At 42.0% G+C, this 27,037-nt stretch overlaps 1 protein-coding gene across 2 annotated transcripts in view; it reads right to left on the reverse strand.

Moving 5' to 3' along the window:
* Positions 1 to 27,037, reverse strand: part of si:ch1073-83n3.2 (uncharacterized) — a 41,792-nt gene that overhangs the window by 11,553 nt on the left and 3,202 nt on the right. Inside the window, exons 2-4 of one of the 2 annotated variants that reach the window (XM_059951050.1) lie at positions 10,318 to 10,576; positions 6,861 to 6,894; positions 1,359 to 1,470 (exon numbers count right to left, since the gene is read on the reverse strand). In XM_059951050.1, the coding sequence (XP_059807033.1) occupies positions 1,359 to 1,470; positions 6,861 to 6,894; positions 10,318 to 10,576 (405 nt within the window). Of the gene's footprint in view, positions 1 to 1,358; positions 1,471 to 6,860; positions 6,895 to 10,317; positions 10,966 to 27,037 lie in introns of those variants that run through there. The other variant, XM_059951049.1, reaches the window with a different exon arrangement.

Raw genomic sequence — 27,037 nt, forward strand, 5'->3', positions numbered from 1 at the left:
AGGAAAGGAGTGGAGGGTTATGGGCTGAGTGCGGGTAGGTGGGACTAGGTGAGATTAAGGGTTCGGCACGGACTAGGAGGGCCAAGATGGCCTGTTTCCGTGCTGTGATTGTTATATGGTTATAATACGTAACAGACTTCTTTGGTGGACCTCATTGTGACATCGTTTTATCATTGGCAGCCCCATTTTTGAGATGAACTCCCAAAGTTCAGTTTCATTGGAGCTAATATAAGTAATTAAAACAAGCACAATTTAGTTAATGTGAATCACAAGATTTCAGATACTGTAAATTTAAAATTTTAAATAAAATTCAGAAAATACTCATCAGGTTGGACAGTATCTGTGGAGCGAGAAACAGAAAATACTCATTGGGTTAGACAGCATCTACGGAGAGAGGAACAGAGAATACTCATCGGGTTAGACAGCATCTGTGAACAGAGAAAGAGTTAACATTTCAGAATGTTCCGTGTTAAAACTGAAATGTTAACTGTTTGTATTTCCATAGATATTGCCTAACCTGCTGACTCATAGAAAGATAGAAAGTGATAGAAAGGTGATAGAAAGATACTACAATAGGCCCTTCAGCCCATTGAGTCCATGCCAACCACCCACTTAAACCATTTCTACCCTAACCCATTTCCACTTCCTGAGATGAAAAGTTGGGAAGTCATGCTGTAATTGTATAAAACTTTTGCTAGACCACATTTGGAATATTGTGTGCAGATTTGGTTTCTCTATTATAGGAAGGTTATGGAGCCTTGGGACAGGGTGCAGAAGAGGATGTTACCTGGATTAGACTGTATTAATTATAAGGAGAAACCAGACAACCTTGGATTGTTCTCTCTGACATCAGAGACTGAAAGGTGACCTGACAGAATTTATAAATTTATGAGAGGCATAAATAGATAGGAAGAGTTTTTTTTCTAGAGAGGAAATGTCAAAAAATTAGACGGCATAACTTTAAGGTGAGAGGTGGATCGTTTAAAGGTGATTTATGTGGCAAGTTTCTTTAGACACAGGTGTCTGGAACATGTGGCGGGGAAGTGGTGGCATTGAGAGGCTGTTAGGTAGACAGGCCAGGAATGGAGACTGTGTACAGGCAGATGTGCAGTTTCAGCTGGCATCTAGTTAGGACAGATGTTGTGAGCCAAAAGGTCCTTCCCTTTGCGGTACTGTATCTTTTCTCTATACATGAGTGTTTGCAACATTTCATGAATATGGGCACATTAGAGATACCAGCATTGAAATGGCATCCACATCCTCAGAATGCGTCTGAGGTGTAGTTTGAGCCTAGGAGATTAGAACACTCAATGACCATTCACCCTAGAGGAGAGAGAGGGAACGAACGCATGCTCTACCTTCATGGTGCTGACATGACTTCTCTCCTGCCACGTGCTCCTTCTCTCTGAAGGACATCCTGCGCTGTTTATCCACATGGATCATACATTTGGGTACGCTGGGTGAAAAGCACTTTAAAGCAAAGAAAGAGAAAACAAGTCAGCTGCTGCTTCCTAGTATGGCAAAGAAGCGGCCCTGGGGAAGACAGCATGACATTGAAGGATGGAGATGTAAAAACAGATCTGGGATATTTATAATTCTACAGTCCTATATCCAAGAAGTTTGTGGCCAATTCCTCTCTAATTTATATCTCTACTTGCATCCCATTTGCACAAGGAGACTAGTATGAAGTAAAAGCAAAAAATGTTGGAAACACTTGGCAGGTCAGGCAGCATCCATAAAGAGAAAAAAACAGAATTAACATTTCAGTTTCCAGGTCAGTGAAGGTCTCAGACATGTTTCTCTCTCCACAGATGCTGCTTGATCAGCTGATTGTTTGAAAAAGGGCAGTGCTGAAGTATTTTTCCCCTGTCTGCTGGCATAGGTGAGTGCCACAGTATGCACTATCATTAGCTCACCTGTGTCTACTAAATTAATCCTTCTCAAGTCAATAGAATGAATCAAATACAGTGCTGTGAAGTTTTGAGACAAAGTTCAACATACCAATAGATTTGAAACATTAGTTGTCCTCAGGCAAAAAAGTTGTCATGAATGAAAGTCAAAAAATCTACAGAAACAGAAAATACTGGAAATACTCAGTAGATTAAGCAGCATCTGTGGAGAGAGAACCCAGTTAATATACAAGATCTGATACACTTTGTAAGGAATTGATGGCTTTGTGCCCAGACCTGCAGATGATACGAAGATAGGTGGAGGGGTAGATAGTGTTGAGAAAACAGGAAATCTGCCAAAGGACTTGGACAGATTAAGAGAATAGACAAAGAAGCAGCAGATGGACTGTAGTTAAGGGAAGTGTATGGCCATACAATTTGCTAGACTATTTTCTAAATTGGGAAAAAAGTCAGATATCTGAGATGCAAAGGGACTTGAGAGTTCTCGTGCAAGATTCCCTAAAGTTAACATGTAAATTGAGTCAGTGGTAGGAAAGGCAAGTACAATGCCAGCATTTATTTTGGGAGGACTACAATATACAAGCAAAAATGTAATACTGAGGTTTTATAAGGCATTGGCTTCACTTGGAGTGTTGAAGGCAGTTTTGAGCCTCTTATCTAAGAAAAGGTGTGCTGGCATTGGAAAGGGTCAAGGAGAGGTTCATGAGAATTATTTCTAGGAATGAATAGGTTTACATACAGTGTACAAGTGTTTGATGGCTCTAGGCCTGTAATCGCTGGAGTTCAGAAGAATAAGGGGCATCTCATTGAAACCTATCAAATACTGAGTGATAGAGTGGATATGCAGAGGATGTTTCTATAGTGGAGGAGTAGAGAACCAGAGGGCACAGCCTCAGATTACAGATTTAGAACAGAGATGAGAGGCGTGAGTAGATATTGGACCACTGAAAAACGATGCCAGAGAGTTAGTAATAATTGACAAGAAAATGGTGAATGAACTAAAGTATTTTGCATCAGTCTTCATTGTGGAAGACACAAGCAGTATGGTGGAAGTTCCAGGTGTCAGGGAACATGAAATGTGTGAAGTTACAATTACCAGGGAGAAGGTTCTTCAGAAACTGAAAGGTATGAAGGTAGAAAGTCACCTGGAATAGATGGTGTACACCCCAGTGTTCTGAAAGAGGTGGCTGAAGGGATTATGGAGGCATTAGTAATAATATTTCAAGAATCAATGGATTCTGGAATGGTTCAGGAAGACTGGAAAATTGCAAATGTCACTCCACTCTTCAAGAAGGGGAAGAGGCAGAAGAAAGGAAATTATAGGCCAGTCAGTCTGGCATCAGAGGTTGTGAAGATGTTGGGGTTGATTGTTAAGGATTGGTTTCCTGGTTCTTGGAGACACATGATAAAATATGACATAGTCAGCATGGTTTCCTCAAGGGAAAATCTTGCCTGACCAATCTGGTGGATTTCTTTGAGGAAATAACAAGAAGGATAGACAAAGGAGATGTTGTGTACTTGGATTTTCAGAAGGCTTTTGCAAGGTGCCGCATATGAGACTGTTTGATAGGATCAGACCCCATGGTATTACAGGAAAGATTCCAACATGGTTGGCGGGAGGTAAAGAGTGGGAATAAAGCGAGACTTTTTTGGTTGGCTGCCAGTGACTAGTGTTGTTCAACAGGAGTCTATGTTGGGGCTGATTCTTTTTACATTATAGTCAATGATTTGGATGATGGAATTGATGGCTTTGTTGCAGTTTGCAGATGGTACAGAGATAGGTGGAGGGGCAGGTAGTTTTGTGGAAGTAGAAAGGCTACAGAAGGTCTTAGACAGATTAGAAGAATGGTCAAAGAAATGGCAGATGGAATACAGTGTCTGGAAGTGTAAGGTCATGCACTTTGGTAGAAGAAATAAAAGGGTCGACTATTTTCTAAATGGAGAGAAAATACAAAAAACTGAGGTGCAAAGGTACTTGAGGGTCCTTGTGCAGGATTCCCTAAAAGTTAAATTGCAGGTTGAGTCAGTGGTGAGGAAAGCAAATACGATGTTAGCATTTATTTCAAGAAGATGAGAATATTAAAGCAAGGATGTAATGTTGAAACTTTATAAAGCACTGGTGTGGTCTCACTTGCAGTATTGTGTGCAGTTTTGGGCCCCTTAGAAATGATGTGCTGAAACTGGAGAGGGCTCAAAGACGGTTCACAAAAATGATTCAAGAATTGAACAAATTGTCATATGAAGAGCATTTGATGGGTCTGGGCCTGTATTCACTAGAATTTAGAAGAATGAGGGGTGACCTCATTGAAACCTATCAGATGGTGAAAGGCCATCTGGATGTGGATGTGGAGAGGATGTTTCCTATGGTGAGGGAGTCTAAGACCAGAGGACACAGACTCAGAATAGAGGGGTGTCCTTTTATAACAAAATGAGGAATTTCTCTATCCAGAGTGTGGTGAATCTTTGCCACAGGCAGCCATGGAGCCTAAGTCATTGGGTATGACTTAACAATGTAAGGTAAGTACATTGTTGTATGGTTTTATCTTCTTGATTAAGGTTGTATGTTGTTGATTAGTCAGGGCATCAAAGGTTATGGGAAGAAGGCAGGAGATTTAGTTGGGAGTGATAATAAATCAGCCATAATGGAATGGTGGGTCAAATTCGATGAGCCGGAAGACCTAATTCTGCTCCTACGTCTTATAGCCTTAACTGGGAACTAATGAAGGGTCTCTCATCTGAAATGTTAACTCAGTTTCTTCTTCCACAAATACATCCTGAGCTAAAGAGTATTTCCAGCATTTTCTATTTTTATTTCAGACTATTCATGACTCCTAGGCAGGATGCATCCTGGATCACTAAGAGTTGGAAAGTAGACAATCCTCTTTTAAGTTTTTAATGTTACAAAATTTTTATTTTAAAAAGGAACATCAATCTGACAACTGGAGGCAGTCAATTAGTTGAGGACTATCAAACAGAGAGCTGTAGCTGTTATGTCAGTGGCATAATGTTAAAGGCATACAGTTTTTGGCTCTCCTAGTCATGTTCTTTGATGGCTTTGATTCCTCCCACATTTCCCTTCCTTGTTGCTTGTACATTGCAATGGAGCCGCAACATAAAGTTACTTACTCCCTTAAGATTTGAGATGGATGCAAGAAATAAAATAAATTCTAATACTGATTCTCGTACTGGTTGATATACTTACGGACTTATAGAAGGCTTTGGACAAAATTTTCCAGAACAGATGTATACAAATTTAGAAGGCAGTAGGGCTGGAGACACATTTTCAGCAGGATGGATAATGGATAACTGGTTATCTCTTGAGCCATAAGGGAATGGCAGAATGGAACAGACTTGCCTAACCTGTTGACTTATGTTCTGTGACCTGTTGACTTATGTTCTTCAACTTTAGATCAAAACCTACAATGTAATGTCTAAAAGCTTTGGCACTTAGTCTCTTGCACGTCCAGCCATAGAATGATCACATTGTGGGAGAAAACTGGAGGATGTTTACAGGGAGGACATGTAAACTCCACGAGACAGCACTGGGAGTCAGGACAGAACCTGGGTCTTCAGGATAAGGTTCCTCAGTGTGAAGAACAAAGCAAAACTCCAAACACTTTAAGTCATAATAGTTCAGCATGGTATGTTAATCAGACAACTTTTAACCATAAGTTGCTCACTGATGCTTGCTTGGTGAACTGTTTGAGGGCCAGACAAAGCAAACAGGAGCCTCAAATTTAATGTGCTACTTGTGCACAATGAGTCACAAATCTTGACTCCAAACTTGGTTTTGAGTTTTATCCAACTTCTGATGAAGTCCAAAAAGCTATAAAATGTCATTAAATCTTTAGAAAGCACTGACGAGGACAACCTTCTGAGTTGTAGAAGCATACATGAATACTTCTGAGAAGATGTGGAGGAGATTAACCGGAATGGGACATAGGGACAAGAGAAGATAAGGAATCAGATATGGTGACCATTCAACCCTTTGAACCTACTCTGCCATTTGTTAAGTTCATGGGTAATCTTCCACCCCAGCAATAACTCCTTGCTCCTCGATTCCTTAACATCCACAAATCTATCAAGCGCTGTATTGGATTAACTCTGGGGCACAGAGTTTCAAAGTTCTTGCATGTTCTGTATGTAGAAATTTCTCCTCATCTCAGTCCTAAACAGCCTATCCACTATTCTCAAGGCCCACTGGCCTTAGACTCCTCTGCTGGGAGAAACACCTCTCCTGCAATTAGCCTGAGAATCCTTTGTGTGTTTTGATAAAATCCTCTTTCATTTTACTTTTGAAATCTAGGGAAAACAGTTCCAATTCACTCAATCTCTCCTTCAATGGCATCCCTAAAACTAATCTGGAGAACATGTACTGCGCTCCCTCCAAGGTAGATACTGTACCAAATACTTAAGGTGTGTTCTCACAAAGCCCTCACAAAGCAATTGCAATAAAATTAACTTACTCCTGTGAAGGATTTTGTTAGGTAAATCTGAACTATGGAATCAAAACTATAACTACTACCTCAATAAACCTTACCTAGGTCACTTTATATCCATAACATTCAGTCTAAGCTAATCTCAACAGTACATGTACATTGTGTTTTATAGGCTTAGTATATATTTATACTTATTATGTTTTCATGTTTATTGCGTTTTGTATATACTACATCAGATCCAGAGTAACAATCATTTTGTTCTCCTTTACACTCATATACTGAAGGAATGACAGAAAGCAGACCTGAATTTTGAATTTCAAAAGAGACAAAAATAATGGAGAAATTTATGCTAATAAAACAATTGTCCAGGAAGTCAATTTGACTTATCCCTTAGAGATCTTTTGGATTTCCTGTGGATGACTCCAACTATCCTTTGGGTGCCAACTCTAGTGCAAGAAAATGTACTATATATCCTGAAAGTGGGATTAAGAGTGAATCAATACATTCTTACCTCTTTCACCTTGTTAAGCATTTTCAGCCATCGACTGTGTTGAAAGAAGAGATAAAAGAGAGAGTTAATCCTAGGGCCCTTGAGCAGGGAAGATTATTATTAGGCAAAAGGCTAATGTGGTTAGTCAGAAACAGAATCAGAATTAAGCTTAATATGTTATTTTGTAGCAGCAGTACAGTGTATATATACAAAATAGAATAAATTACAAAAACTATTTTTATACATAATTAAATGAGCAGTGCAAAAAGAAAGCAAAAATAGTGAGGTGCTGGTCATGGAAGTTGTTCCTTAAACATTGACTGTGTTTCTTCAGGTTCTTGCACCTCCTGTCTGATGGGAGAAATAAGAAGAGAGCATGTGCTGGGTGATATGTGCCCTTAATGATGGTCATCACCTTGTTGAGGCATTGCCTTATAAAGATGTACTCAGTGGAGGGGATGTCAGTGCCCATGATGGAGCTGGCTAAGATTGCAACACTCTGATCCTGCATAGTGGCCCATCATATCAGATGGTGATGCAATCAGTTAGTATGCTCCCTGTGGTACATCAACAATCAGTGGTGATCAGGGATCATATTCCTGGGAAAGACAGATCTTTCTCGTCACCGAGAGGCAATCCACTGAAGGGTTAGCAAGGATAACAATCATATATTTTATATTAAATTCCACATTTCAGATTGAATTCCACGTCTGCATCAGTTGTCCAAGCCATATTGACTGTGTCAAATTTTATCCCCTCTCTCTGGAAGTGAAGGGCAGCCCAGTCTGACCTGCCAGTCACATGTTTCTACTCTGCACTTTGCAACTCCTACATTTTTTGTCTATTTTCTCAATAATCTGCTCCCATTCATTCATTGATCAGATAACAGCTTCATCTTAGTTGATGTTTCAGGTCGAGGAGGGAACTGGATCGGGGGATGCTCTACACGGAGACAGTTTGGACTTGAATAAGCTGAATGGTTTGCTGCTGCACAGTAATTCCATGAGTAGCAGATATTGACCGTAGAGGTAACAGATTCAGACTCGGGCCATGATGAACTTAGATTACACAAAAAATGGTAAATCAGAATCAGAATTAGGGTTAATTATCAACGGCAGAGGGAAAGAAGCTGTTCTTGAATCATTGAGTGTGTGCTTTTAGGCTTCTGTACCTCCTACCTGATGGTAACAGTGAGAAAAGAGCATGCCCCAGGTGTTGGAGGTCCTTAATAATGAACATTGCCTTTCTGAGACCACACCCTGTGAAGATGTCCTGGGTACTTTGTAGGCTAGTGCCCAAGATGGAGCTGACTAGATTTACAACCTTCTGCAGCTTCTTTCAGTCCTGTGCAGTAGCCCTCCCATATCAGACAGTGATGCAGCCTGTCAGAATGCTCTCCATGATACGACTATATAAGCTTTTGAGTGTATTTGCTGACATGCCAAATTTCTTCAAACTCCTAATGAAGTATAGCCACTGTCTTGCCTTCTTTATAACTACATCGATATGTTGGGACCAGATTAGATTCTCAGAGATCTTGACACCCAGTAACTTGAAGCTGCTAACTCTCTCCACTTCTGATCCCTCTATTAGGATTGGTATGTGTTCCTTCATCTTACCCTTCCTGAAGTCCACAATCAGCTCTTTCGTCTTACTGATGTTGAGTGCCAGGTTGTTGCTGCAACACTACTCCACTAGTTGGCATATCTCACTCCTGTACGCTCTCGTGTCACCACCTGAGATTCTACCAATAACCAATAATATCATCAGCAAATTTATAGATGGTGTTTGAGCTATACCTAGCCACACAGTCATGTGTATATAGAGTAGAATAGTGGGCTATTTACACACCCCTGAGATGCGCCAGTGTTAATTGTCAGTGAGGAGGTTATGTTATCACCAATCTGCACAGATTGTGGTCTTTTGGTTAGGAAGTCGAGGATCTAATTACAGAGGGAGGTACAGCAGCCCAGGTCAGGTTCTGCAAAAAAATGGTTATTTAACGTTGAGATGCTATACTGGAGGGGCCTGCAGAAATTGCAGCAATTGCTCCAGATGTTCATAATCCATATCAATAAACAGATCAGGTAGTATATATCCAAGATTGCTCTCAGTGTGTGGCAGAAGCACTTCAGGGGGGGATATAGAAAGGCTAAGTGGATGGGGAGGACTTGACTGGTGGAATATAATGTGGAGAAAATGAGAGATTATCTGCTTTAGTGGGGGGAGAAAAACAGAGTTCATATCTGCTGTACTCTGAAGGGCCTCAGCACGAAATGTCAACTGTACTCTTTTCCATAGATGCTGTCTGGCCTGTTGAGCTTCTCCAGCATTTCGTGTGTGTTACTTAGATTTCCAGCACCTGCTGCTTTTCTCTTGTTTATGATTACAGCACACATTTTCCTCAAGAAAGCTAACAAGGTTAAAACAATAACAATGCAAAGTGTAAAAGCTTCCAAATAAGTGCATTGCAGGTAAAAGATAAATTGCACGATCATAATGAGGTAACTTTTGAGGCCAAGAACCCATCCTGTCTTACAAGAGGTCCATTCGATACGTCCATGTGAGGACATATCCGGGATCCATACCCGAGGAAGTATACTTTCACTGTAGGTTCACTAGATCAATTTCTGGGATGGCAAGTGTGTTGTATCAGGAAAGATTAAGCAGACTGCATTAGTTAAAAAAATGAGAAGAAATCTCATTGAAACGAATAAAATTCTTAGAGGTCTTAACAAGGTGGATACTGAATTGTTCTTGAAACAAGGTGTTGGCCATTCAGGACAGAGGTGATGAGGGAATGGACGGAAAGTAATGCTGAAGTAAAGATCACCCAATACCTTTTGGAACATTGTGTGCAGAACAGCAGTGTGGCTAATAAATCTGTCTCAGCTTCAGAGATCCAGGTTCAATCTTTATTCAGGGAGCTTGTCTATGTGGAGTTTGAACATCCTTCCATTCACCATGTGGGTTTCCTCTCACATCCTGGAAGATTAATTTGGCACTGTAAATCACCTCTCTTGTGTGTGTTGTCCATGTGTTAGGTTAGGGCTGGCTCATCAGTCCCATTCTATCTCCTCCTTACTTCTCTAATTCTCTCTTACACATGCCCATCTTTTCATTTGTTTTGTCATTAGCCTTTACTAGGGACAATTTACAGCAGCTAATAAACCCACAAGTGTGTCCTTAGGATGTGGGATGAAACTGGAGCACCCAGGGAAACCCATGCAGTCACAAGGAGAACATGCAAACTCCACACAGACAGTGCTGAGGATCAGGAGTGAACTTGAATTCCTGGGGTTGTATGCGAGGCACTAACTGTTGTGTGCCACTATGACACCCAGCTACCCTAAAGCCGGCTATGGATTTACCTGCCTTAAAGGAACCTGAATGTGTGGTGTGAAGCTGAATGCCAAAGTTCAGGGATCACACCAAGCCCCAACGAGATCAGATTAGGTGGCTCCCATAGCGAGCATACCTGGAGTCTTCACTGTCCGCTGCTAGTAAGAGGAGTAGTTTGCCTTCAGAAAGGACCAGAGCCAAGCAGCAGTCCCTCTCTGCGCCCATTGGGAGCCGGGGCAAATCACTGATCTGGCTGCCCTTTAGAATGGCATGGCAGCTGGTAGCCAGCGGCACTTCCATCTCAGGCAGCGAGTCATGATCACGGCAGATGACCAATGATCCCCCCAGTGACAGAAAGAAGAATTTCTCCTTCCATTGCTTGAAGACAAAGCCACCTGGAAGTAAAAGACAAAAGAGTAACGTGAACAGAGACTCAGCCACCACTTTCTGCGGCATAGTCAGAGCAACACACTTTGGAAGTGAGCCCTTCAGCCTAACTCATCCATGCTAGCTGATGTGCCCATCATAGCTAGAACTATTTGCCTGCTAGGGTCCACATCCCTCTAAAACTTCCCTTTCCATGTACCTGTCTAATTACCTTTTCTGTATTGCTCTTGTCCTAGCAAAATCCAGACCCAGTTTACAAAACTTAAATAAAAACTTTTGTAGTGTTTTCTATCATCAGAATTAAAATCACTCAGGAGAATGAGGGAAGGTGTATAAAGTTATGAGGGGCATAGATAGGATGAATGCACAGTCTTTTCCCCCCCCCAGGGTTGGAGAATTTAGATCTAGAGGGATAGGCTTAAGGTGAGAAAGGAGAGATTTAATGGGAATTCTGCAGGCATTTTTTTCCATCCAGAGAATTGTCCATATTTGGAATGAGCTGACAGAGGAAGATAGGAGCATTAACAACATTTAGAAAGTATTTGGACCAGCAGATTCTAAGTAAGCCGTGTTTTCTCATTTACAGATGTATCATTGTACATCATGTCGTGCATTCAACCACCTTATTTTAGTTTTAAAAAAAGAGCTTGGATACTGGCCACTCCTGCACTGTGTGGAAAGGGGACCATAAGACATAGAAGCAGAGTTAGGCCATTTGGCCCATAGAGTCTGCTATGCTATTCCATCATGGCAGATTTCTTATTCCTCATAACCCTTGAAGCCCTAACTAATTAAAAGCCTATCAATCTCCACTGCAAATACAGAGGATTTCTGTTAATTGGGACACATCAGGACCAGTACATTTTGGCCCAATTAAGTGGCTGCCCCAATTAATTGAAGTTTCATGGAAATAGTTAAAAAGGTATAAAAAAGACAAATTACCATTTAACTAAGTAACAATTTGTGTATTTAAATGAAATACAGAATAAATTAGAACACTACCAATACTACTCCACTACTACAAAACTGTGTATTAGTTCGTAATAGTTATGGACAAGAATTCATAATGCTGCCATGTTCTTTTGATTGACTGTAAATGAACAATATCAGCACAGATACCGAAGTGCAGATAATGCTTTTGATAATTGCATCCTCCAAATCTTCATGTTAATTGTAACATTCAAGATGATTGTTGATACCTTCAAATTCTTCAAAGTTCCTAACTTGTTGAAATAGTAAACTAATTTCATTTTCTCTCCTGGTCATTTCTGGCATCTCCAAGCCTGAATGCTTGAAACCACAGTGAACAAAATGGTTCTGAATTGTCTTATTGCTTATTTCTCACCAACTATCAGTGACAAGTCATTGCTTTTTGAACACAAACACACGCAAGTCACACTATTTAAAAACTGTTCCCTCTCAATGTGGTGTAGTGTCTAATGGCAACATGATGTACCTTTGACTGGTGCTAGATAGAAACTGTTGGGCAAGACTTCTGTCACAATTAAGTGTCATAATGTCCTAAGTAAACAAAGGGAATCCTGCCAATTTTCTCAATTAAATGACTGTCCCAATAAACTGATGGCCCAATTAAATGGAATCCACTGCATACCCAATGACTTGGCCTCCATAGCCATTCATGGCCATCCACACATTTACCATACTCCAACTAAAGATATTTCCCTTCATCTCTGTTTTAAAGGAACAAACTTGTATTCTGAAGCTGTGCCCTGTGGCTCTAGATTGCCCCACTATGTCCCATCCTCACAACATCACTCTACCTAGGGCTTTCAGCATTCAATGAGTGTCAATGAGACCCCTCTCATTCTTCTAAACTCCAGCGAGTACAGGCTCAGAGCTATCAAAAGCTCCTTATATGTTAACCCTTTTATTCTTGGGTATTATTCTCATGATCCTCATCTGGATCCTTTCCAATGCCAACATATTGTTTTTTAGATAAGGGGTCAAAAACTGTACACAATACTCTGACCAATGCCTTATAAAGCCTCAACATTACATCTTTGCTTTTATATTGTAGCCCTATTGTAATGAATGCTGACATTGTTTTTGCCTTCCTCAATAAGGAGGTCGGCTAGGAGGGCTTTACATGGAGCCTGGTACTGGTGGGTGAAGGACATTATCTCCCAGTTGATGGATTTCCAGCAGGCAGATGCCCTTTGTGTAATGTGGGTGGTAGAATACAGTCTTCCCTCTGCTTTTCCTCAAAGGCTGCTGCAGGAAGCAATTGCTCATATTTTTCCCAGTGGTCCAAACAGCCAGGCTGACTTTGTCCCACATCAGTTTGAGAATACAGCTATTGAAGAGGACGCAGTGACTCCTGGAGCTCTCCATCAGCAGCTGGAATGTCTCCTGGGTGTGGAGGGGACCATCTGGAAAATAACAGGAATGAGGGAAAAGTTGGATACCAAATAAGGTTCAGATGGGCAGCCAACGACTTGGTCAATGAAAATCATAGCGGGGGGGGGGGGGGGTGGAGGGAGGGCTGAAACAGAGTACAAGTGCACAACTCACTGAAAGAAAATCACAATCAGAGTCAAGTTGATTATCACTGTTGAAATGTGTTGCTTTGCAGCAGTAGTACAGTACAAGATATTAAATCTATTATGTTACTAAAATTAAAAAAATGAGATAGAGTTCAAGAACCATTCAGAAAGCTGATGGCGGAGGGGATGAAGGTTTTCCTACAATGTTGAGAGTGGGTCTTCAGGCTCCTGTACCTCCTCCCTGATCAAAGCAAAGCAAAGAAACTGTCTCTTGGATGGGTCTTTATTGATGGATGCTGCCTTCCTGAGGCACTCTGGAGACGTACTCAATGGCGGGGAGGGTTCTGCCTGTGATGGGATTGGAACCTTGTGTTTGTGATCCTGCATATCGGAGCCTTCACACAAGGCTGTGATGCAACCAGTCAGTTTTCTCTCCTCTGTACATCTGTAGAAATTTGCAAGAGTCTTTGATGACATACCAAATCTCCTCAAACTCCTAATGAAGCTGGTGTACCTTCTTTGTGATTGTATCATTATGTTGAGCCCAGGATTGATCCTCTGATGCCCAGGAACTTGAAGAAGCTTCTTTCTGCTGCTGACCCCTGAATGAAGACTGGTGTGTGTTCTCCCAACTACAAACAAGAGAAAATCTGGAGGTGCTGGAAATCCAAGCACCTGCTCTCAGGATGAAGCTTTTCATTATAGTACAAAAGAGATGTCCTACTTCCTTTCCTCCAGCATCAACGCTGCCCTCAACTGCAACTCTTTAATTTCACACGTCTGCTCTCACCCCATCTTTCCGCCACCCTACGAGGGATAGGGTTCCTCTTGTCCTCACCTACCACCCCACCAGCCTCTGCATCCAGCACATAATTCTCCAGAACTTCTGTCATCTCCAACAGGAACCCACCACCAAGCACATCTTTCCCTCCCCACCCCCACACTTTCTGCTTTCCACAGGGATCACTCCCCATGTGTCACCTTTATCCATTCGTCCTTTCCACCTGATCTCTCTCCTGGCATTTATCCTTGCAAGTGGACCAAGTGCTACACCTGCCCCTATATCTCCTACCTCACTACCATTCAGGGCCCCAAACAGTCCATCCAGGTGAGGTGATACTGCACCTGTGAGTCTGTTGGGGTCATATACTGTGTTCAGTCCTCCCGGTGTGGCCTCCTATATATTGGTGAGACCAGACATAGATTAGAAGACTGCTTTGCCAAGTACTTACACCCAGTCTGCCAGAGAAGAGGGGATATCCCAGTGTCCACCCATTTCAATTCCACTTCTCATTCCCATTCTGATATGTCAATCCATGGCCTCCTCTACTGTTGTGATGAGGCCACACTCAAGTTGGGGGAACATTGCTTTCTAGTCTACCTGGGTAGCCTCCACCTAGAGTTAGAGCTTCCAACTAGTGTGTAGAGAGTAGAACTGAGGGCTAAGCATGGATCCTTGAGGTGCACCCGTGTTATTGCAAGAGAAGAGAAGATGTTATTCACATTTGCACTGACTATGGTCTCCCAATAAGGAAGTCAAGGATACGGTTGCAAAGGGAGGTACAGAAGGCCCAGTTTTTGAAACTTGTACTGAATGGATGATGGTGTTATAGTCAACAAACAGCAGCCTGACTGACACATCGGTATTATGTTGTCTAGGTACTCTAAAGCCAAGTGGAGAGCCAATAAGATCACATCCACTGCAGACCTATGGAGATGGAAGGCAAATTGTCGCAGCTCCAGATCCTTGCTCAGAAGGAGTTAATTGTAACCACAAATGTCTACTATTGTTATTTCTGCTGGTTGTACTTCTGTGCTGTGGCCTCATTCTCGGAGATCTGGCTACTAAATTAACAGTTAAAGGCAATAACATCCCGTAGCTGCCATTCACTTCGTATTTCTCATCACCTGATCCTGTCTTTAAGCTGCACTGCCTCTGTGTCACTGGAAGAGCAGATGAGGAGGACTAGAAGCTACCAGGATCTTTATTTCATCAGCAGCTGGACCATATCCTGGGGGAATAACATCTGAATAGTGACAGAGATACAGGGGAAAGCCAAGAAGCAGGCAAGGACGGGAAACCTCATTTTAATTATGAAAGCTCAGCTTCCTCTCCCACGCTATGTGCAGAGGAGATTAATGGGACAGTTTTATGTGGTAGCCATGTAAATATCAGTAAACAGCTTTAGCAACATAAATATTTCCACATCCATTTTCCCTACACAACCCTGCCATTTGTGTTCAATAACACAATGGAATTAATTTCACTTTTTACTACATAGTGCAGTACAGTAGCCCAGTGGTTAGTCAGCTATAAGCCAATGCTACTAGGGCTCAGTTCCCACTGCTGGCTGTAAGGAATTTGTGACCGTGTGGGTTTCCCCCGAGTGCTCCACTTTCCTCCCACATTCAGAAGAAGTACTGTTAAGGTTAGTGAGTTGTGGGTATGCTATGCAGGCACCTGAAGTGGGGTGATTCCATTTGATTTGATTTGATGCAAATGATACATTTCATTGTATATTTCAATGTACACGCAACAAATAAATCTAACCTTTCTCTCTTTCTCCTTTTTAGCAACTCTGCTGAAGAGGATTTAGACCCACTCCTCAGCTACCCTCCATTGCTATCCAGTGGATTTTGTCATCAATAATTCTTTCCCCACTTCTCTCTTCTCCAGACTGATGACTTGCTCTAACTCCCTTGCATCCCTTCTATAAATTCACCCTGGAACCTCACCAAGTAGGGAAACATTATAGACTGACAATAGCTGAAAATAGGGTTACCTCCCCAAGTCATTAGGCCGATCAGTGCCTCCATCTATTAACATATCCATACCAACACTGCCACACTCCTCTCTAGAGTCTCTTACCACCCCCTTCATCCCTCCAGTCATTTGACACTGACACCCCACACTTCATTAGATTAGATTTGACTGTATTGTCATTGTGCTGAGTACAAATACAAAGCCAATGAAATGCAGTTAGCATCTAACCAGAAAGGCAAAGAATACTGTTGCTTACAAAATAATTGTGAATAAAAGGTAAGTGCTACAGCACACAAATATAAAAGTACTGGGACAGTACAATATGGGTGCAATACAGCTTAGCGCTGTGGTGTGAGGTTCAGTAGGGTCACAGCCTCAGGGAAGAAGCTCTTCCTGAGACTGCTGGTGCGGGAGCCAAGGCTTCTGAAGCGCCTACCGGATGGGAGGAGAGTAAAAAGTCCATGGTTAGAGTGAGATGCATTCTTGATAATGCTTTTCGCCCTGCCCAGGCAGCGTTTATGATAAATGTTCTCAATGGTGGACAATTGGGTGCCGATAATCCGCTGGGCAGTTTTCACCACCTGCTGGAGTGCTTTGCAGTCCAATATGGGACAATTTCCATACCACTGAAATGCATTTGGTGAGTATGCTCTCAATGGTACAGCGGTAAAAGTCCGTCAGTATCTTGGGACAGAGGTGAGTTTTCTTGATGCTCCACAGGAAATAAAGGCGCCGTTGCACCTTTTTGATCAGGATGGATGAATTCAAGGACCAGGTGAGATCATCGGAAGTGTGGACACCAAGGAATTTGAAGCTTGATACACGCTCCACTACAGCTCCGTTGATGTAGATGGGGACATGAGTGTTGCTCCTAGCATACCTATACCTGACACACTCCTTTCTATTCCCCTTCACCCCACCATTCACTGTCATTGTACACTCTACACCTCATACCTACACTGACACACTCCTCTCCATTCCCCTTCACCCCACCATTCACTGTCATTGTACATTCCACACCTCATACTTACACTGACACACTCCTCTCCATTCCTCTTCACCCCACCATTCACTGTCATTGTACACTCCACACCTCATACCTACACTGACACACTCCTCTCCATTCCCCTTCACCCCACCATTCACTGTCATTGTACACTCCACACCTCATACCTACACTGACACACTCCTCTCCATTCCCCTTCACCCCACCATTCACTGTCATTGTACATTCCACACCTCATACTTACACTGACACACCCCTCTCCACAGTCCCTCACCATCCCCTTCATCCCTCCATTTCCTGTCACTGTACACTGACACCCCACACCTCATACCTACACTGACACACTTCTCTCCACAGTCTCTCACCACCCCCTTCATCCTCTCCATTCACTGTCACTTTACACTTCCCACCACATTCCTGCACTGACAGTCACTGACCCATTCTGTTTTCATCTGTCCTGCTGCTACTTAGCAGAGTTCCTCTCACCAAGAGTCACTTTATCATTTCCTGTCAGTCACCTTATGTACAGATACGCCAGTACCTCGTGTCACTGTATGTGTATACAATCAGTCTGTGTATACATGCTAATCTTAGGTACATATGGTCATACTCAGTTATTTGTACACTGTGCTTAATAAGATTGCAGTTATATTTGTATTTGTTGTGTTTTTTATGCGTGATGTATTTTTTATGCTGTATCACATCTGGAGTAACAATCATTTTATTCTCCTTTACACTCATATACTGAAGAATAACGATAAACAATCTTAAATCACGAGATTCATTCAGACAGAACAACTTTTGATTTTGGAACTGGTTTCAGTACGATATGTTTATGAGCAGCCCAGGTCCCAGCTGATCAGCGCACGCAGCCTCATGTCTGACTTGGCTTGCAAAAGTGCAATCTCAATGGTACAACTCGTCAAGAAATTCCATCCATTAAACATGATGACTTTTCTGTAAGTAGAAGCCTGAGGAAGTGTGGTCAGCACCACGTGGGCACAACTGGTCCATGCCCCTGCTCCAGCTGGCAACTGCTATTCTCTGGAGGTCTGCAGAGTGTGTGTATGGTGACTGTATGCAGAAGCAGACCCATCTATCCAAAGCAGCATCTTATCAGAGAAGACATTTCTCCAATGCAGAGTGGAGGTGAATAACATTACACCCATACAGGAGCCATGTCACCAGTGGAAATAGGGAGATATAGCAATAAAAACAAGACAGCTTATCTTTAGTCATGTGGGCCCTATGAACCACTTTAAATTGTAGAAGGGAATGACAGGCACATAACAATGAGGTATTAACCAATTTAAAAATTTCATTCCAAGTATCCTTAGAAATTGGAATCTGTAAACCTTGTTCCCAGAGAGTTTTAATTTTGTCAAAAGGAATATTTCTCATTCCCAACAACATACCATAAATATATATAGATCCATTATGGAAGGGTTTGAAATTAAAAACTGTATCAAGTAAATTCTTATCTGGACTTTTAGGAAATGTATGTACTTGAGAATGCAAAAACTCTAATTTGTAAATATCGAGAAAAGTGGGTTTTGGGTAGGCTATACTTAGCTGATAATTGTTCAAATGAAGAGACTATTTCCAACAAACAAATCCCAAAAACATTTAATACCCAATCTATTCCACTCTTTAAAAACTACATCAGTCATAGAAGGTTTAAAAAAAAAGTTAGAAAAAAAGGGACTTGAAAGTGAAAACAATAAACCAAAATATTTTCTAAATTGTACCCAAATCCTCAAAGGGTGTTTAACTACAAAATTATCAGTTAAATTACTTAAAGATAAAGGAATTGAGGATCCGAGAAGAGAAATGATAGAAAATTTCTTTAGAATTAGCTTCTAAAGAAACCCAGACCAGACAGGCCTCTAGATTAATATAATAACCAAAACATAAGATTCCGTATATTGACTGCCCAGTAGTTTGAGAATTCAAAAGTTGATCTGTATTGTACAATAGGTCTGTTCAAGAATTTTCGAACAGTTGGATAGAAGCTGACTTTGAATCTGGTGGTAAGCACATTCAAGCTTTTGTATCTTCTGCCTGATGGAAGGGAGGAGAAGAGAGAATGACATGGGGTCTTTGTTTACATTAGTTTTCTAAAGAGTGTTGATAGAAGTAATTGTCTCAAAGGGGACATGCCAAATTTATTTCACCTCCTGAGGAAGTAGAGGCCTTGCCAAGCTTTCTTGGCCATGGTGTCTACGAGGTTGGACCCGGACAGGCTACCAGTGATGTTCAAGCCTAGGTACTTGAGACTCTCAACCCCCTTGACCTCAGCATCAATGATGTAGACAGAAGCATGTATACCATTCCCCTTTCTTAAGCCCCACTCTCTTTGTTTTAATGACATTGTAATTTTAATGACAATTTAATACAAGATGGCGACACGACGCAACTTGCAGTGGCCACTTCGGAGCTGATTATCTGTTATTTGAGAAGGGAGGTGCTGTGCGCAATCATAATCAGATGAAAAACAGACGTGGGAGCACGGAGGAACATCGGGAAATCTCCAGGAAGACCTTCTTCATTGCTGCTGCTGCTGCTGCTGTGAGGTCAGGGTCTCTACTGGGAAGAACAGGCCCCCAGTCCTTAGGGTCGCGTTGCCGATGGCCGTTGGCGGGACCGTATTAATACGCTCGGCAGAGGATGGTGCTTGGAGAAGCTGTGCCAGAGGGGATGGTCAGAGGCTCGGAGGTTCGACGGACTCAGAGTCCACTGCGGTCAGGTCGCTTTCAGTGTGTGCTGTGTCTGCGAGGCTGGGTTTGACGGAGCTTTCATTGTGTGCTGCGTCTGCGAGGCTGAGTTGGGTGGCACTGTGGAAGTCCATAGCGGGGGTATTCCCTTCTGCCACCTGTGTGGGATGACAAGTCTATCGGAGACCCTGGGGACTTGTGGAAACTGTGTGGTGATTTCTTTTGATCTTGGTCTTTTAACATCGTTGGACTATTTTTACTGTGCCCATGGTCCGTTTTTTTATCAATTATGCTATTGTTTGCACTGTTGTAACTGTATGTGGTTTTGTGCAGGTCTTGTTGCTTTAGTTTTTGGTCTTGTTTTGTCTGGTGGGATTGGAGCTCCTTTCTGGGGAACGCGCTAAGACGGTAGCGTGGTATTAATATGCAGCAGCCTCTCCGGACTCTGGATTCGGGATTGCCGAATGTTATGTGGATTTTCTGGTGTAGTCTGTTTTGTCATCTGCTTTTGTGATATCATTCTGGAGGAACGTTGTCTCATTTTTTAACTGCATTGCATTTGTGGCTTCTAAATGACAAACTGAATCTGAATCTGAATTGAGGGAAAGAGTGTTGTTATGATGCTCTCATCTCCTTCCTGTACCCAGACTCATCGCCATTTGAGATACAGCACACTACAGTGGTGTCAACTGTCAATTTGTAGATGGAGCTAAAGCAGAAACTGGCCACACAGTCATGAGATTACTGGGAGTGTTCATTCAGTGGCCACTTTATCAGGTAACTCCTGTATCTAATAAAAGGGCCACTGAGAGTACAAATGTGGCATTCTGTTGCTCTGACCCATTCTTTTCAATGTCTGATGTTCAGAGATGCTCTCGAGTTACACTATTGTTGTAACTCATGAAATCAGAGTTACTGTTGCCTTATCAGCTTGAACCAGTCTGGCCATTCTCGTCTGACCTCTCTCATTAACAAGGCATTTTTGCACACAGAACTGCCGCTCACTGGATGCCTTTTTGTTTTTCACACCATTCTCTGTAAACTCTAGCGATTGTTGTGTGTGAAAATCCCAGGAGATCAGCAGTTTCTGAGATTCTCAAACCACCCTGTCTGGCAACAACAATCTTTCTATGATCAAATTCACTTAGATCACATTTCTTCCCCATTCTGAACAACAACTATCTGCATGTTTTTTTTTTGCATTGAGTTGCTACCACATGACTGGATGATTAAATATTTGCATTAACAGGCAGGTATATCTAATAATGTGGCCATTGGGTGTACAGTGTACATTGCAGAGGACTGAAGACACAACCTTGTGGAGCACCAATGTTGAGAATAATCCTGATGTTGAGGAGGGTATGTATTGACAAGGAGGTTGAGACATCGAGCATTCTGCAGACTAAGAAGTAATTTCAATGCCGCAAAGAACCAATGTCCAAGAAAGCCATTTCCCTGCTGAAGCTGTAATTGCTGAGAAACTCTTGTCTCAGCAAGGCAACCAGTGTGCAGTAAAGTGGATGCTGGTTAATCAGGACAGATGTTTATTTGGGACAACTCTTAAAGAACAAAAGTTAACTGAAAAAATACTTGGGATTCCATTTGTTTATTTGGCACTCAGTTGGGACAGGAGACTGTTAACAGTTTCTAACTAGCGTCAGACACATGCACGTTATGTGACACTGCAAAGTACTTAGAGCCAACAGTTTTTAAAATAGCACCACTTGAATGTATCAGATTGATTGTGAGAATGTGGCAGGTACTCCTGTGGCCATTTGATCTCGCAGTGAATTAATTGGGCCCTACATGGAGCATTCTCTCCCTTTTGCCGTGGCTTTTGAGTGGGAATGGTGCATTCTTGGTGGACTATGTTTGTAGCTCCCACACTACTAGTTGCCCTGTGTGAACCATTAATAACATGAGCCAGTAAAAACATTAAATCATACTACTCCATTTTTGTTCATGATCCATGTATACATAAAATTTGGTGCTAACTCTCAAGCAAAGAATGGCCACTCTGCTCCAAGCACCCAATGCATTTTGGGTCACATTCTCACAATCAATCTGATGTGGTACAGAGGAAGTACGTGGGATCAGGAATTATCGTACTTGTAATGGCATAGAAGACCATTTAGACCGCAAGATCAATTTTGACTTCCAGGGGAGAAATCCCATTCCTCCTCTTTACTCCCCTGCAGCCTCGCAACTTAATCTCTCTCACATGCTCATCAATGTCCCACTGAATTTATTTATCAGGGGTTATCCATAACACCAATTAACCTATCTGCACATCATTGGGGAGCGAGAGGAAATGATAGAATATTCCTGCTCTTCTCCATCTTTCCTACGCCTCTCCCCTACCAGTTCCCATCAACACCTTCCATAGCCTTTGTGTTTCTGCTTATCACCCTCCCAGCTGTGTCCAGCTGCACCCTCTCCTTCCTCCAGATAGCTTCACCTATTATCTACCTGGGAATAAATGAGACCATATTCTTTAATCTTAATCCCAGTCAATGTAGCCTTAGTATTCACTAAGGAGAAGGATACTGCATTGTGTAAGATAAGAGAAACAAGTAGGGAAATTATGGAAACTATGACAATTAAAGAGGAGGAAGTACTGGTGCTGGTGAGGAAGTGACTTGGAAAGGTTAGGTGAGTGGGCAAATTCATGGCAGATGCAATTTAATGTGGATAAATCCACTTTGGTTGCAAGAACAGGAAAACACATTATTATCTGAACGGTGACAGATTAGGAAAAGGAGAGATGCAACGAGACCCGGGTGTCATTGTACACCAGTCATTGAAGGTGGGCATGCAGGTACAGCAGGTGGTGAAAAAGGCAAATGGTATGTTGGCATTCATAGCAAAAGGATTTGAGTACAGGAGCAGGGAGGTTCTACTGCAGTTGTACAAGGCCTTGATGAGACCGCACCTAGAGTATTGTGTGCAGTTTTGGTCCCTTAATCTGAGGAAAGACATTCTTGCCATAGAGGGAGTACAAAGAAGGTTCACCAGATTGATTCCTGGGATGGCAGGACTTTCATATGAAGAAAGACTGGATTGACTAGGCTTATACTCGCTGGAATTTAGAAGATTGGGGGGGGATCTTATTGAAACGTATAAAATTCTAAAGGGATTGGACAGGCTAGATGCAGGAAGATTGTTTCCTAAGTTGGGGAAGTCCAGAACGAGGGGTCACAGTTTAAGGATAAAGGGGGAGCCTTTTAGGACCGAGATGAGGAAAAACTTCTTCACACAGAGAGTGGTGAAGCTGTGGAATTCTCTGCCACAGGAAACAGTTAAGGCCAGTTCATTGGCTATTCTTAAGAGGAAGTTAGATATGGCCCTTGTGACTAAAGGGATCGGGGGTATGGAGAGAAAGCAGGTACAGGGTTCTGAGTTGGATGATCAGCCATGATCATACTGAATGGCGGTGCAGGCTCGAAGGGCCGAATGGCCTACTCCTGCACCTATTTTCTATGTTCCTATGTTTCTAAGGAATATAAAAGTGGGTAAATCTCTGGATCCTGACAGGATATTCCCCATGACCTTTAGGGAAGTTGGTGTAGAAATAGCAGGGGCTCTGACAGAAATATTTCAAATGTCATTAGAAACGGGAATGGTGCCAGAGGATTGGCGTATTGCTCATGTGGTTCCATTGTTTAAAAAGGGTTCTAAGAGTATACCTAGCAATTATAGGCCTGTCAGTTTGAGGTCAGTGGTGGGTAAATTAATGGAATGTATTCTTAGAGATGGTATATATAATTATCTGGATAGACAGGGTCTGATTAGGAACAGTCAGCATGGATTTGTGTGTGGAAGGTCATGTTTGACAAATCTTATTGAATTTTTTGAAGAGGTTACAAGGAAAGTTGACAACGGTAAAGCAGTGGATGTTGTCTATATGGATTTCAGTAAGGCCTCTGACAAGGTTCCGCATGGAAGGTTAGTTAGGAAGGTTCTATTGTTAGGTATTAACATTGAAGTAGTAAAATGGATTCAACAGTGGCTAGATGGCAGATGCCAGAGAGCAGAGGTGGATAACTGTTTGTCAGGTTGGAGGCTGGTGAATAGTGGTGTGCCTCAGGGATCTGTATTGGGTCCAATGTTGTTTGTCATATACATTAATGATCTGGATGATGGAGTGGTAAATTGAATTAGTAAGTATGCAGATGATACTAAGGTAGGAGGCATCGTGGATAATGAAGTAGGCTTTCAAAGCTTGCAGAGAGATTTAGGCCAGTTAGAAGAGTGGGCTGAACGATGGCAGATGGAGTTTGAAGCTGATAAGTGTGAGGTGCTACATTCTGGTAGGAATAATCCAAATAGGACATACATGGTAAATGGTAGGGCACTGAAGAATGCAGTAGAACAGAGTGATCTAGGAATAATGGTGCATTGTTCCCTGAAGGTAGAATCTCATGTGGATAGGGTGGTGAAGAAAGCTTTTGGTATGCTGGCCTTTATAAATCAGAGCATTGAGTATAGGAGTTGGGATGTAATGTTAAAATTGTACAAGGCATTGGTAAGGCCGAACTTGGAGTATTGTGTACTGTTCTGGTCACCGAATTATAGGAAGGATATCAACAAAATAGAGAGAGTACAGAGAAGATTTACTAGAATGTTACCTGGGTTTCAGCACCTAAGTTACAGGGAAAGGTTGAACAAGTTAGGTCTTTATTCTTTGGAGCATAGAAGGTTGAGGGGGGACTTGATAGAGGTATTTAAAATTATGAGGGGGATAGATAGAGTTGACGTGGATAGGCTTTTTCCATTGAGAGTAGGGGAGATTCAAACAAGAGGACATGAGTTGAGAGTTAGGGGGGCAAAAGTTTAAGGGTAACACATGAAGAAGAATTTCTTTACTCAGAGAGTGGTAGCTGTGTGGAATGAGCTTCCAGTAGAAGTGGTAGAGGCAGGATCAGTATTGTCATTTAAAATAAAATTGGATAGGTATGTGGATAGGAAAGGAATGGAGGGTTATGGGCTGAGTGTGGGCCAGTGGGACTAGGTGAGTATAAGTGTCAGCATGGACTAGAAGGGCCGAGATGGCCTGTTTCCGTGCTGTAATTGTTATATGTTTATCTGGTTATAATGATACAGCAGAAAGCACAGAGAAGACTGGGGTTGAATCCTGAAGAGGGTCTCTGCCTGAAACATAGATTTTTGTTCATTTCTATGGATGCTGCCACACCTGCTGAGTTCCTCCAGCATTTAGTGTATGCTCCCCAATCAGAGATGTTTCTAAAGTGAGGCCAACTATTGTTGCAGAGGAAGTGGGTGTTTGTGATAGAGGTGATGATACTATTAAGGTGTGAGATGACAGATAGTCTGGGAATACCTGGTGAATTCGCAATTTCAACCAGTAACACTGGAACCTTGCATGGATTACTAAGGATGTGGGAAACTAAAATTTCTCAGTTCATATCTTTTAAGGCCAGGGAAAGAAGGGTTCATTCAGTAACATCAATCAAATGCAAGGATTGCTATTTTAAGATACCACATTAATAATCGTTAGTGTGATTAATATTTTGAAGTAAGTACACGAATGTCTCTACTTCCTCAGAAGCCTAAGAAATTCAGCATGTCCCTGATGATTCCTATCAATTTTTACCAATACCTCATTGAAATTATCCTTTAGAGGTATATCACAGCTTGGTATAGTAACTGCACCACAGGATATTGCAGAGTTATGAATGCAGCCCAGTCCTTCACGCAAAGCAGTCTTCCCTCCATTGGCTCTTTCCACACTTCCTGCTGCCTTAGTAAAGCAGCCAACCTCTCCCAGCCTAGGCCATTCTCTCTTCTCTCATCCGGCAGAAGTTACCAATACCTGAGAACATGAAACATCTGACTCAAAGACAGGTTCTATCCTCTTGAATGGACCTCTTGTACGTTAGGGGATGAACTCCTGATCTCCCAATCTCCCTTACCATGGCCCTTGCACTTAGTTTGTCTAATTACACTACACTTTCTCTCCAACATTCCTCATTCTGTTTCCCTTTTCTACTACCTCAATGTACTTATGTGTGGTATGAGTTGTCTGTGTGGAATTCAAGCAGAAGTTTTTCATGGTATCTCAGTACATTCAAGTTCAAGTTTAACTGTCATTCAACCATACATGACTTCAGCCAAACGAAACAGCCTTCCTCTGGGGCCAAGGTGCAAATAATTGCATCAACGGTCATACAAAGCACAAAGTACATGTAACATAAACAGTAAACATACACACAAAAAAAAAATAATTTAATCCAAGTCCTTAAATCCATGAATATTATCAGCATGAGCATGAGCAGTCTGCAGACAAATGCACAGAGTAAACACTGGAGGGGAGCACTGATGCCAGTATGGATGCTGCACCACATTGCCTCGGAGCATTGACTGACTCTTGGGCGACTAAAAACAGGTGACACCATGGCATAAAGCTTGGTACTCATTACAAGTGAGGCCGCACAGCTCCCCCACCGTTGGTGCTCACAGTAAGCCAGTGAACTGGACTTGCAGCATTCGACATTATCGATGTCCAACAGGGTTTTACAATGACATGAAAAACACCCAAGACAATCACTCACTGTTACAATGCACACTACCTTCCTGTATGAATTCTAACACCTCTCTGTAGCAGACAGCAACAGTTCACACCAAGTCCTGCTACTCTGCCAACAAGCAACTTGCTAATGGTGTAGTCCTGCAGTTAAGTTCTTAATATCCAGCAGATAGTTAAAAAAGACAATGTGTTAATAATAAACCAATTAACTGTTCTCTGGTTTACAACTATGTTTCATAGATGATCCATGGAGCACCCATGAAGAGCCCTTCAATAAATGCACATACTGCCTTTGAAACCCAAGAGACCACAAACTCAGGAATCTGGAACAATGAAGAAATCAAATAAAGGAATTCAGAAGGTCGAGGAGTGGGGGGGGGGGTGGGGAAGGTCAGGATTTCATGAAAAACCCACATCAGGAGAGTCAGACGTGAGAGTAGAAGTCCAAGAAATATAGAAAATGAGAGAGTGGATTCCATCAACAATAGATGCGGGGAGCCCGTAGTTCCTGAAAAAGGCTGGCACTTCAGATACTGTACTGTGTGATAGAAGACCTCATTTTGAGAACAGTGTAAAAACAGACCATTTAGCTCATCCTGCCTGTGCCAATCAATTTCAGAATCAAGTCTATTGCCACTGGCATATTTTATGAAATTTGTAGTTTTGCAGCAGCAGGACATTGCAATACATAAAAATTACTATAAATTACAATATATAAAAACTACTTAAATGCTATAAAACAGAGTAAAATAGTGAGGTAGTGTTGGTGGTTTGTCATAAATCTGATGGCAGAAGGGAAGATGCTGTTCCTGAAATGTTGAGTGTGCATCTTCAGGCTCCAGTACCTGATGGTAATCATAAGAAGAGGGTATGTCCTAATTGGTTGAGAGTCCTTCATGTTGGATGCTGCCTTCTTGAGGCATTGCCTTTTGAA

The sequence above is a fragment of the Hypanus sabinus genome, chromosome 26 (assembly GCF_030144855.1).
Source record: "Hypanus sabinus isolate sHypSab1 chromosome 26, sHypSab1.hap1, whole genome shotgun sequence".
Classification (NCBI taxonomy): domain Eukaryota; kingdom Metazoa; phylum Chordata; class Chondrichthyes; order Myliobatiformes; family Dasyatidae; genus Hypanus; species Hypanus sabinus.